The sequence below is a fragment of the Carex rostrata genome, chromosome 2 (assembly GCF_964058835.1).
Source record: "Carex rostrata chromosome 2, lpCarRost1.2, whole genome shotgun sequence".
Classification (NCBI taxonomy): domain Eukaryota; kingdom Viridiplantae; phylum Streptophyta; class Magnoliopsida; order Poales; family Cyperaceae; genus Carex; species Carex rostrata.
Window position 1 is genome coordinate 17,489,888 of NC_135919.1, and position 14,017 is coordinate 17,503,904.

The following is a 14,017-nucleotide window of genomic DNA, read 5'->3' on the forward strand; positions in this document are numbered from 1 at the left end:
TAAAAGTAAGTGACCACGTGGGGAACAAAAAAAGGAAGAAGAGTTATGTATGAACAATTAGGTTGTTAGAGAGACTAATAGAGGACTAATCAGCGGAGACTAAAATCTTTACTCTAAAATTAAATCAATTGCAGTAAATCTTTATAACTTCAAGAAATAAATTTGGCTTCTTGAGATTAGAAAAAAAAAAAAAATTACGAGTTGTGAAATAAGTTCTAAATTATTTCATGATCAACAACAACCTATATCATCACTAATGTAATTTAATAATCAAACAATTCCTAAATAGTTGTTAAGTTTTATTTTCAAAAGTTCACGATATGTTTACACATTTTACAGCATTACAATAATTCCTTCTACTACGTACTTTACTTCAAATCAAATAATATTTCAAATTTAAAAATCAGGATGTTACGTTAACACTGTGAAGCTAATTATTAATACTTTTATTGATACTGATTACTTCTTCCAAGTCAAGCACTCATGGTTCCTTTTGCGTTCTCATGCATGATCATCTCCATTCTTAATTACATTAAGTACGTTGATATCCTGATTCGTCAACGGCTACGATTGAAATATGAAATTTTAGATTTAATATCAGCCATCCAATTAAATAATATGTATTATTTTGATTAAATGGATCTTTTTTAGATATAAAAGTCTAAATTTAGTTAAAAACATACTTGCCACACGTACGATCACACCAGGTACAATTAAAATTGAACTATAATTAATATGTATATCTAGCAATGATTCAATGATACGCTTGCTTATAATTTTTTTTTTTTTCAAATTTATGCCTAGATGTGGGGGCCACTGTTTTGGTGATGCTAGGCTGTTGACGGCGTAGATATATTTGCCGATTGCTTTCCATAAATATAAAATTAGTAGCATCAACGAAAACAGGGAAACATGATCTTTGATCACTTTATTTCTGCTCCACAGGCAGCATAGAATCTAAATTTAATTTTGATTGAAATTTGAAGAAGGCATAGATTGGTACTCTCTACCCCATGTTCCGAGAGTTATAAAAGAAAAAAAAAATATTATATGACATGATTCACGCTAAGGCATATGGCAACTCTTTCGACTCTCTCTGATTTTGGGATCCACACAGCATGCGACAATTGGAAACCCAAAATAACTGAACTATCTCTATGAATGCAAATTAGGAATTTTATTCTTTATATTTTATAATTTTTGAAAGTGTTTCTCCATTCTATTATTAAGCACATTGGGTGTCCGATCTGCCAACGGCTACGATTGAAAGATGAAACTTCGGATTTAATCTCAGCCCTCCAATTACATAATTTGTCTTCTTTTAATTAAATGTATCTATTTTATGTATAAAAGTCTAAATTTAGTTAAAAACATACTCACCACATGTACTACCACACGATACGTTACAATTAAAATTGAACAAACTCTGAAATTTAGCGATATATTTATCTATTTCTTTATTTCTTCCATATTTCTCATCTTCAATTAAAAAGACTCCACCTTCAATTTTCTTATTTCTTTGTTTCCTTACTTCTTCTTCGTTTCTATACGGATCACAATGGAAATAAAAAAAAAATTATTTCCTTATTTCTCTTTCTTTGTTTCTATACATATTGTTGTGGGCAATTTTGAATATATTTCCAATATAAAAAATATCAATGTGTGTGTGTGTGTGTATATTCTAAATTGAAAATAAAGAAGAATATAAATTGGAATGTGTGTGAATATATGAGATAATTTTCTCTTACAATATGTGTGTGTGTATATATATCCTATACATACACACGATAACACTTTTTATTTATGTCTTTTGATATTATATTATATGTCGATATTGAATTGTTGTAAGATATTTGATATTAGATTCAAATTGAGCTATTATTGATATCATTGGTACTTAAAAATAAAAAATCATCACATCATCAAATTGTTATCAAAAATCACGATTAAAGTTAATTTAAAATACAGAATCATATAAATTTTTTATTAACATGTGTCTTAATTTTTAGATAAGAGGAGGGATCAAGTTACAACAATTTTTGAGTTACAACAAGTTACAACAAGCATTTTCTACATTTTCAAAGTCCAAATTGTCGATCCAAACCGTTAAATGTGATCTCTACAATAAAATATGCTTGAAGACCAAATTTTACATTTTTTGAATTTTTTTTACTATTTATTAAGATAGGTACAAAAACTAGTCAAATTCAGACCATTGAATTTTGTACCCATCTTAATAAACGGTTAAGTATTTTTGTACCCATTGAATAATAATTAAGATGTTGAATTAAACGGTTCAGTATTTTATCAGTTCGGTTTATTTTTTAAAACCAATTCAAATATTTTGATTCGGTTTGGTTATATTTTTTTTGTTTTTGTTTTGAGAAACTGACAGCAGCTTTCAGGGTATTAAAACCGAATATAGTAAAAACGAATATAGTAAACAGACCGAACTTTAGAAAGAGGATATGACTTGGAAAATTTTAAAACCGAATGGACCGTCTGTTTCGCGATACGGACCAAGATTCGCGCCATTTCTTCTTTCTATCCATTTTTCTGGAAATAAATCTGCTACGATCGTAAGAGATTGTAGGATCCCTACAATTCCAAATCCAACATTTTATTTGTTTTGAGATTCGTACAACCAATAAATAAAAGGTTACCACTGCCCCTCCTTTCTCCGCTGCCTTTTCTCTGAGACTCTATCTGACTCGTTTCTCCTCAGTTCTAGTTTTAGCTTTCCTTGCTCCATCGTCTCTCTCTCTCTCCCTCTAGAAAGGATCTAGGGTTTTCTTGGACAGTCGGATCCTATATGACGATGCAAATTGGAGAATCATCAATGGCAACCGCAGAAGTGAAGGAAGAACAAAAGGTGTATGTTTTGTTGCCTAGGGACTTTAATAAAGGAAAGCATATTCTTTCATGGACGCTCAGTCATTTTCCAAAGGATAAAACTAAAATCGTTGCCACTTTCATCACCTCTCCTTTATCTACCAATTATTCAGGTTGCAATCATTTTAATTTTGAAGATTTTTGTTAATCTTTACTTGAAGTAATTTTATTGTAAGAGTACCGTGGATCATATTGTTTTATGATCGCTTCCCAGTTCCCACACAAAGTCCCTCAATTCTGAAATTTTATAATTTCATAAAACTTTGATTCTGAATTTTGGAAAGCTAAATCCCCAATTACCCATAAAATATTAATGTTTTTTTTTATGGTTACATAAAATATTAATGTTTTTTTTTATGGTTACATAAAATATTAATGTTAATTGGTTCCAATTCTTATCTTGATTCCTAGTCTGGTAGTAAATGGAAGCATATTACATTGACAACCAATTTGAATGTCATACTCATGCAATTGTTTCCATTCTGAAACAGATGCATTACTCAATCAATGGAGGGAGAGAACCAATGAAATTCTAGACGAACATGTGGCTCTTTGTGCAATACAGAAGGTGAAATTTAGTTTTAATGAATTATCTTCAATGTACACGTATGTCTTTTCTTTTCTTCTTCTCTTGGGAACTCATGACATGATATCTTTGTAAATAACAAAAAAAATCCTCTCAGTCAATAGAGGTCATTAGGATACCTCCTGATGAAAACTTCAGAAATTTAGTTACGGTTTCGTTTTTGAATGAACTCAATGTGCTCCTAATTATACACTAACACATTGTGTCCACTGTTTTACTTGAACGCAGTTTAAAGCTGAGAAACTGATACACAAGAATGATGATGAAGTAGAAGGGATTTTAGAGCTGATTGACTTGATGGCGGTCAAGAATCTTGTAATGGGGTTTCCTCCAAACAGGTATTAAGATAAGATAGTCATGCACATCTTGATTTTTTTACTTTACATAATTAGAACTGCAAAAAATCAGTCTGAATCAACAATTAATAATTAAACCTTTGTTGGCATAATGGATATATGAAAGATAGCTTCAGTCTTATATATGAAATTGAATTAATTTGATCCTCCATTACGTCCATGCTACACAGCTGAGGATAATTGTTGTACTATTCATCAAAGCCTTATTAGGCTATATTTGCATTTTTTTTTTTGCAAATTTGGGAATCTTTGTACCATACCATACCAACATCACTGAAGATTGTTTATTGGTAGGCAACTGGTATCATTTGGGTTTACCTTAGTAGCAAAAAAGTTGGATCATGGCAGATTTCCTCGGTGTTGATTTCTGGCACCTTTTCAAATGCAGTAAAGTGGCAGAACTTGTCGGAGAGAAGGCAAACCCATCATGCAAGATATGGTTTATTCGAAATGGAAACCTGCTATTAACTAGGTACTATTAATCTTTTGTTAGTCTACCATGTGATTGCATTGCCTTGGTTACTGACAACTGGGCAAAACATTCGCTAGGATCTCACTAGCCCTTCGGTTAACTGAGCTTTGGGTAAACTTATTTGGGGTTTGTCTCACTAAGGTTATTTTGTACACATTATCAAAAGACAGAAAAACAAAAATGCACACTTATTTAAAGAAATAGATCTTTAATCCTTTTGGTTCAGGTTGAGTTCTCTGTATTTTGGGTTGGCTTAATTATTGGATTACATGAGTTCTGGTTGGTTATATCTAATTTTTAATAATCACATAAGCTTTGATGACAGGTGTATATTTGGCTTCATTAGGCATGCCAGGTTAGATTTGACAGAGGCGACAACTGAAGAGGTGCATCTTTCCACTTATTCTTGATCATAATTCTTTATTTTATTTCAATTTTCTTTTTTCCTTCTTAGAAATAAATTTTTGCTCTACTACCTAAGAAAAATCATAAATAAGATTTCCCTAAATTTTTTTTTCACATAATGAAAGTATAATTGTCACACCCCAACCCAGAAATTCTAGATTACGGTGTGATCAACCTCGCCTCGTGCTTAATTAATCATTAAGCACGCAAGGCTAATCATAAATAATAAATCCAACAGCAGCGGAAGCAAAATAATGTAAGTATCAAGCATCAGTCACATAGCAAATAAATATACATACACATACATAACATATAATCTGATCCATCTCGGATCCAAATGACACCATCTATAGAAGGGGATACATGATCTATCGAGCCCGTATATATAATACAGGAAATACGGGGCTCGTAAATCTAATCAAAAGCCTAACCCTAACTAGGTCAAGTGGTGTGGCCCTCGGGGACATCTCCTACTGCGGACCGCCAGAACCTGTACCTAAAACCCACGAAACAACTTGTGGGTGAGCGACGAATCGCCCAGTATGTGACCCAGAATTATCCCCTCAGGGATCCTCTACGGTCAAAGCACTTTTATATATAAAATGAATACAGTTAAAAATATGCACATGTGTGGACCTATATAAATATCTATTATAACTTATAATACTTTTGAATGATGCCATGATGCGATTATTCTATTATGCCAACATGCGGAATAAACCCAAAATAAAATCAAGGTGTAATATCAGATATAATCAAGTCGGAATCCAGTACTCCTTGCACTGTGTGCCCAAATACAATAACCATAATAATAATACGGATAAAGTAAATCACCCCGTGCCGTGCCAATAGTATCAAAAGAAATCGAATAGTATAATCCAAGGACTGTGATCAGAGTGCAATGATACACGATGCCTAGTGACATCGAGCATTGCTCCACAAGAACTGCACACTAGCCGATGGTTATACCTTTACCAAAAAGAATCTGAATAATATAATCCAAGGACTGTGATCAGGGAACAATGATACACGTTGCCTAATGACATCGCGCATTGCCCACAAGAACTGCACACTAGCCGATGGTTATATCAAAATTCGGTGTGTCATCTCACCTAGACGATTCATAAGCCAAACATATTCAATAGGAGAAATCATACAATGCAAGTCGCAAAAATATCATCACCAGGGCCACAGAACTCGAGATCGGAACTGTGCCCTCACCCGCCACACCAACACCCGCCACACCAAATCACCAAATCCGCCATGGAACTCGAGATCGGAACCATGCGGTAGCGTAAAACAGACCTACACAGAACTCGAGATCGGAACTGTGCAGTCTCAAGTAATAAAAATGCCACCACGGAACTCGAGATCGGAACCGTGGTGGGGTAACCCGTTCTAGGCATGTAGCTCCTAATGTAGGCGTGGGAAACATCCCGAATCGTCCGTGCCACAGAACTCGAGATCGGAACTGCTCACGTCAAATAGCAAAAATGATCGAAAAATGATATAATCAAGGTTTATACATATAATATAGTCCTAAAGCCATCCAAGGATCAAGTGACCCTTAGCTCAGTGGCTGTCGGGCCGTCCCATGCCAAGTGACACCAAGACGGAACGAAGTCACTCGGCTCTGCTCAGCTCTCACCAATGCATGCGTATGCACGTAAAATAATAATATAGTCTTCTACGAGAAGAAGACAGCTAATAACCTAATATTCTAATAAGATATATATATAATATTATTTAATTACTCTACTCTTAAAATACAGTAAATTCGAGTTTTTCAGGGTTTATGCAATTCTACCTACAGTGTAGAAAGAATAAACATGCTCTAAAGTTTTAATGCAACTACTTAAAAATAAAGTGCGGATGTCAGGTCAGATGGATCGACTGGTAAGAGTACGCCCACGAAAAGAATAATTCAGATATCCCACACCTGAGGGGGCTGGAGTCTCTGTCGCCAAAAATCAGCGTGCTCCGCGTATGCTCCGAACTGCGAATCGGTCCACGGGTCGGACTCGTACGAAGTTGACTGATCTGTGATCACGTAATTTAAACTAATTAAAATCTACGCTAAATTATTCTAACCCTCGTCCCAATTAATGTGCAAGTCAAATTCTCGATTATTTCAATTTTATAAAATTACCAGTTCAGTCAGTCTGACTGATCCGGTTAGGCATTTATTAATTATTTAATTTCATGTCATCGAGCTTAGCATTAATCTTAATTTCTTTATAAGTTCGTCAGATACCTTCATCTAATTTAATCTAATTTAATCCTAATTAAATTTATATTTTTAATAATTTAAATTGAAGGTATATTGCTTGTGAAAATTTAAATGTCGAATTATTCCCAGACCAAAAATAATTATTTGAGAATTATGGCAAATTAAATGTGTTTTACTTAATTATTTTATTCTAATTCCTTATCTACTTTGATTTATTTTAAATGAACTACAATTAATTTTAGTCAGTCGATATGCGGTTTCGAAAGCTAATTTATGATTTAAAATTCCTAAGTCTACTATTTTAAATTAAAATGTGTATTTGTATAATTATAACTAAATTTTGTATTTTAGTTTAGTATAGTTGTATTATATTTTAAATGCGTAACTTGATTATAAAATTTTAAAGTGAAACCTTTAACTAATGTACTTGGTTTGAATTATTTCTAACTAAGCCGCACAATTCGATATTTTATAACTACTCTAATTTTACGTTTATCTCGACGTTTCGAATCTAAGTATAAAACAATACTTTTCGTTGCTAATTAATTGTTCCTTATTAATTAGCAACGAAGTCTTTATAAAAATTTCAAAAAGTTTAAAAGTTTTAATTAAGACTTATTTATTAAACTTTTATTTTAATTAACGTGTTGGGTGTTTTAATTTGGTTTAAATTCATTATCTAGAGGTCAATATAATTACCATGTCTTTATTTAATTAAAATTTTCTTATATATATAAGTTATAACTCTCATGTTGTATAATACCTTTATTAATTTAAATACAATTCCTTACATAAAGAGTTATAATAATCTTATTTATTTGTCATGATAATTACACACCTAATCTTACATTTTATATTCACATCTTAATAAGTACAAATTACTTATTATAGCTAATGTCATCATTTGCTAATTATTTTATGAACCTTTAATTAAGCATTTAAGTGGCCCCAAAGGCCAATTCAAAATATAACTTATTCGGCCGAACACCTCTTCACAAATTTAAAAATCCCCATTTACAATTCGGCCCCTCTAATTTAGGGTAATTACATCAAGAGACAAAATTTCAGTTTCTTCTTTTCATAAAATACCTTACCTACAACTAACGCCTCAAAACCATATTTGAAAATTTTCTATTCTATACTTTATTTCATTTTTATATAAATTTTTGGTACAAAACAGAGAGCTCAACCCATTTCGATTTATTTTCGGTTTGGGCAAATCAAGGCCGGGTCCAACAATTCAAACTCCCAAATCTATCTTTAAGTCCTTAGGATAGAGTGTTATGACAAAGGACCATATTTTTAGCAATTTAGCCCCTCAATTAAATAAATTTGTGAAAGGGCCCCTGACAGTTTCAGAAAGGGTGTACCAGTAATGTGAATTCACTGGTACCGAGATCAATAGCACACCCACAGTTAAAGCAAAGAATACATGGGGACAAATTAGATGAAGAAGGCATAAGAAGAGCCCAAGTCAAGATTGACACCAAGAATCAAAATCGATTCTTCAAATCAAGGTCACACACGGCTTAAGAGAAAAATTACGAACACGAGAGATAACATGGCACAGCATACATACAAGTCAAGTCAAAAAGGGTCGATGCCCTCGTGCCATCACAAGGCAAAGCAGAATGTAAAGAGGGACGACAAGAATGGTACAAGCAAGTTACCGGCTTTGCTTCCAAATCCGTGTCGTGGTGAGAGTCGGTAGTCGTAGTCGGTTTTTGCCTTCTCCCCTCGCTTCCTAACCGGTCTCGAGATCCATACGAGCGTACAACCAAGCACAGAGATTTCGGAATCGAATCGTGCTGCTTCCGACTCACGTTGTGGCGAAGGTCGGTACCATGCAGTGGCTGAAGTCGTCTCCTCCTTTGCTTTCGACCTCGCCTCAAGCTTCGCGCATAAGGCAGCAGCAAGGAAAGTTGAGTATGGGGGCAAGCTCCGAAATAATTTGCAACAAGAAAATCCTAACCGGATTGGAAGAGTTGAGAAACAGTGGAGAGAAAAAGAGAGTGAGAGAGTGAAAGAGGAGCCTTGGTCAAGAGAGTACAAGAGGGGGTCGGGTCTTAATGGCGATGTGATAGGCAACGTGGGAGGGTCGTGCAGAGGAGGAAAATAGCGAAGAGAGGGAGATGGTTCCTTCGCCAGGAAGGAAAAAGGAGGAGGTATTAATTTGGGTGGGGTCCGGTTGTCAATCAAATAGAATAAGGATGGGAAGAAGCCAATTAAAGAGAATAGAAAATATGATTCAGAATAGAGTGGAGCTAGGGATACGGTTCGCCAAAAAAATAAATGAAAAAGGCATGAATGGAGGCTAGCTGTCAAGGCAGGAATTATAGAGGGAGGCTTTGAGATTAGTGCTAATGTAATTGAACGGTTTGGGATCTCTCAAGCAAATAAAAAGGATTTAATTTAGTGATATTTAAATGAAACAATCTTTTTAACCTCTCAGACTAACGAGGTTTGCTTATAACAAAATATATATATACAAGTCTTTGGAATGTTCCTTGTTCTTAACTCACAAGAATTTTATTTACAAGCTCCATCAACGTCTTTGATAATTACTATTACTATTACTATTACTATTATTATTTTAAATAATTTCTTACTTATAATTATGTTGCAAAATTTCTATTATCTAATTGAATTGAAAAAAAAACGTATCTGATTACAAGACTTGTAAAGAGGGGATGGTTGCTTCAAAATTCGTGTTGGGATGAAATCAAATGGTTCAAACAATCCAAAAATCAATATGTACTCGTTTAATTTATTTAAAAATATGTTTTCGTCCAAATTTTGAATCGAAGGTTCGTAAAATATTATAATGTCATACGAATATTAGTACGTGTTTATAATTCGATTTTTAAAATCCAAATGACTAAATATCAAATAATATATATACATATATATACATATAATATCAAATCACATATTTGTAATTCCTAAATAGAATTTGTAACTTATATATAAAATTATTCGTATGGAAATTTGTACATTTAATCTACTAATTCTAACTCTATTTATTTATTCCTTCGCAAGAATTCATTTTATTTAATTTTCAGATTCTCATTTTCATTCCATAATTTCATAAATCATTTATATCTCCAATTTTTAGTTTATATTTTTAAATCGTTTTACTTCTAACTCCTATAACTCGAATGTACCTATTTCATGGTTCGTTTATATTTCAAAAAAAAATTTTGATTCGATTAAAATTAAATCAGACCATCTGATCAATCATTAATTTAGTTAGAAATTTTTATTCAGTGTAAATATCATTTTAGAAATTAATCACGTTTTAAAATTTCGGAATATAACAATAATATATCAAAGGGAATGATCTCGGCCACTCTCTGGCTTTGCTGTTTTGATTATTTTCTGAATTGTTATTCTTTAACTATACTGAAAATGTATAGAAGAATAAGTACCTTAATTCCGTAACTGAAAAATGTTAGCATGATCAATACAATATAATTACTTTACCGGGAGTGACTGGAATATTAGCATGGTAGAAATGGACAATTGTAGTTTTGATTATTAGCATGGAATATTAGCATTTGTAGTTTTGTTAGTAAATATAATATCAGATCAAAAGAATTAAACAAAAAAGAATTGACAATTGCAGATAGAAATGGAGTTGCAGCGAAGGAAGAAACTACATGTGAATGAGGTAGAAATGGAGTTGCGGGAAATATACATGGAAGAAATTGAGGAAATCCCAAAGACAGAAAATGACAAGAAAGATCCTCTTAAAAGGGAAATTGAACAACTTGAGTTGGTTGTTGTTATTTTTTGTAAAGAGAAGCAAATCTGAGGAGATAAAATGTTTTTTGAATTTCTTTTCTGTTATTTTTTACAAGAGAAATGACTTGACCCTTTTATACTACTCATTTTCTATTTTACCGTTGGTACTCAGAAATGGTACCTAACGGTACATTCATTTAATTATCCTAATTACATTTTAACCCTTTTTTCTTATTTTACATTCCTACCCTTCTATTTTCAATTATTCTCAACACTCCCCCTCAAGCTAGGATTATAGATGTCGAGTAATCCTAGCTTGCTTGTGATTTCTTCAAACGGTTTTGGATCCAATCCTTTTGTAAACACATCCGCTAGTTGTTCTCCACTTCGAACAAACGGTGTTTCTATTTCCTTGGCTTGAACCTTCTCTCGAATAAAATGACAATCGACTTCTATGTGTTTGGTCCGCTCATGAAATACGGGATTTGACGCAATGTGACGTGCCGAATTGTTGTCACAATACATTTTCATGGGTTGATCAAAATTGATTCCCATGTCTTTAAGCAATTGCTTGAGCCATATCAATTCACTTGCGGTTGATGTCATGGCTCGATATTCCGCTTCCGCGCTTGATCGTGCCACGACATTTTGCTTCTTGCTTTTCCATGTGACTAAATTTCCGCCTACAAATGTGCAAAAACCGGTGGTGAATTTTCTATCAAAGATTTCCGGGATTTCCTTTTAAATACCTCAAAATTCTATTTATGGCCTCTAAATGTGGTGTTCTTGGTGAATGCATAAATTTACTAATTTGGCTTACGGAAAAAGAGATATCCGGACGGGTTACCGTGAGGTAAATTAGTTTTCCTACGAGTCTTTGAAATTGGTATACATTTTCTAAGGGTTCTCCATCCTCGGTATTTAACTTATATTTATTATCTATTGGTGTAGAGGCCGGTTTACAACCAAATTTACCGGTTTCTTTTAATAAATCCAAGGTATATTTCCTTTGTGAAATTAATAGACCTTTGTTTGAAAAAGCTACTTCTATTCCTAGAAAATATTTTAAATATCCTAAATCTTTAATATCAAATTTTTCTTTTAATTGGGATTTGATTTTTCTAATTTCTTCTAAATTATTTCCGGTAATTATTAAGTCATCTACATATACTAGTACAAGAGTTGTATTATTTCCTTCATTTTTTGCAAACAATGAATGGTCGGCATTGCTAATTTTAAAATTGCAAGAAATTAAATATGAGCTAAGTTTGCCATACCATGCTCGTGGAGATTGCTTCAATCCATATATTGATTTGTTTAATCTACAAACAAGATTAGCATTTTTTTCTTGTACATGACCCGGTGGTAGAGTCATATAAACCTCTTCCTCAAGTGTTCCTTGAAGGAATGCATTTTTTACGTCCATTTGGTATAGGTTCCATCCATTGTTTACGGCAATGGAAAATAAGACCCTAACGGTATTCATTTTTGCAACCGGTGCAAACGTTTCATTGTAATCTATACCATAGGTTTGTGTAAATTCTTTGGCCACTAACCTTGCCTTATACCGTTCTATGGTACCATCACAATTATATTTAATATTGTAAATCCATTTGCACCCAACGGGTTTTTTATTTTTTGGTAATGGAACAATTACCCATGTTTCGTTTTTTTCTAGAGCTTTTAGCTCTTCTTTCATGGCTTTATCCCAAGTTGGATTTCGAATGGCCTCTTGATAATTTTTTGGTTCTATTTCTTTTTCTATAGTTGTGAGAAATGCTTGGTATGAAGGCGAAATTTTATTGTATGAAACAAAATTTTGTATGGGATATTGAACGGTATAGGTCACATAATCTCTAAGTCTAGTAGACGGTTGTGATATTCTAGTTGTTCGTCTAGGTCCCGAATTATTTTCTACTTCGGTTTCATTTATGTTATCACTATTTTCATCTATTTCTTCTTCATGATCACTTGTATCATTTTCATTTTGAACAAAGTCTTGATTTTCAAAGTAGGGTATTATGGAGTTAATTTTTTCTTTTTGACAAGACACTTGAATTTCTCCCTCTTTTTTGAAATATGGCTCATTTTCAAAGAATACAACATTTCTAGAAATAAATAATTTTTTATTAATAGGGTCATAGCATTTGTACCCTTTTTTAAAGGGTGAATATCCTAAGAAAATAGTTTTTGTTGATACATAATCTAATTTATCTTTTCTTTTAATATGTACAAAACTTGTACATCCAAATATTTTTAAGTGATCAAAAGTGATTTTTTGTTGGTAGAGAATTTCTAGTGGAATTTTATTTTCTAGCTTTGAACTTGGTAATCTATTAATCAAATGTGTAGCACAAAGTATGGCATCCGACCAATATAGTTTAGGGACATTACTTTGAAACATTAATGTTCGTGTCATCTCTAATAAGTGCCTATTTTTTCTTTCCGACACTCCGTTTTGCTCGGGTGTATTAATGCAAGTTGTTTGATGTATAATTCCTTTTTCCTTAAAGAAGTTTGCAAAATTTTTGTTTATAAATTCCGTCCCATTATCCGATCTAAATATTTTTAGTTTGGCATTAAATTGATTTTCTATGAAATAAAAAAATTCCTTAAAGTTGGTAAAAACTTCATCTTTTGATTTGAGTAAATATAACCAAGTGGTTCTTGAAAAATCGTCGATAAAGGTAACAAAATATTTAAATCCGTTATACGATTCAATTGGAGCCGGTCCCCATACATCCGAATGAATCAAATCAAACATAGCTTTACTTTTACTAATAGAACTAGAAAAAGGAAGTTTTGTTTGTTTTGCTAACTTGCAAACTTCACAATTAGTACAATTTAAGTTTTTACAATCTAAAATATAGTTTAAAACCTTGTCGGAGGGATGCCCAAATCTTCTATGCCAAAGATCAATATTAATAGATTTAGCGGAAGCACAAAGATTTATTTTTTGTAAATCCAAAATATAGTGTCCATTTTCAAGAAAACCTTCACAAATTTTCTCCCCGGTTTTCCGGTCCTGAAATATAACATTTTTACAAGAAAAAATTACATCACAATTAAAATCTTGTGTTAATTGTTTTACGGAAAGTAGATTTATAGGAAAGTTTTTTAAAAATAAAACTTTGTTAATTTTCTTATTGAAAAGGGTAATTTCACCGACACAATTAATTTTTTCTTTCATACCATTTGCTACTAACACATATTGGTTATGTTCGGACAATTTTAAATTGGTAAGAAATTTTTCATTTCCAAACATGTGATCGGTAGCACCACTGTCAATAATTATTTGATCAAACAAATTAAAATTTTGAGAGTGAGATACA

The 14,017-nt window shown here is 32.6% G+C and overlaps 1 protein-coding gene and 1 long non-coding RNA gene across 2 annotated transcripts; one reads left to right on the forward strand and one right to left on the reverse strand.

Moving 5' to 3' along the window:
- The first annotated feature begins 2,829 nt into the window (after positions 1-2,829).
- On the forward strand, positions 2,830-10,755 carry LOC144548346 (U-box domain-containing protein 33-like). The gene is made up of 6 exons (XM_078297018.1): positions 2,830-3,005; positions 3,384-3,460; positions 3,707-3,816; positions 4,223-4,306; positions 4,653-4,692; positions 10,567-10,755. Exons 1-6 carry the CDS (start codon positions 2,840-2,842, stop codon positions 10,753-10,755), a joined length of 666 nt encoding a protein of 221 aa, XP_078153144.1. The 5' UTR covers positions 2,830-2,839.
- Positions 4,964-9,097, reverse strand: LOC144546489 (uncharacterized). The gene is made up of 3 exons (XR_013508797.1): positions 8,612-9,097; positions 6,651-6,751; positions 4,964-5,207 (listed from the first exon to the last, which is right to left on the reverse strand). It is a non-coding gene; the product is annotated as an uncharacterized LOC144546489 (long non-coding RNA).
- Positions 10,756-14,017: the final 3,262 nt, after the last annotated feature.

What these genes read in the sequence shown, in the direction of transcription:
- LOC144548346 (XM_078297018.1), top strand. Translation starts at nt 2,840, where the DNA reads ATGGCAACCGCAGAAGTGAAGGAAGAACAAAAGGTGTATGTTTTGTTG. An exon ending in GGAAACCTGCTATTAACTAG is followed by an intron (nt 4,307 to 4,652) that starts GTACTATTAATC and finishes TGGCTTCATTAG; the next exon opens with GCATGCCAGGTTAGATTTGA. An exon ending in CAGAGGCGACAACTGAAGAG is followed by an intron (nt 4,693 to 10,566) that starts GTGCATCTTTCC and finishes TGACAATTGCAG; the next exon opens with ATAGAAATGGAGTTGCAGCG.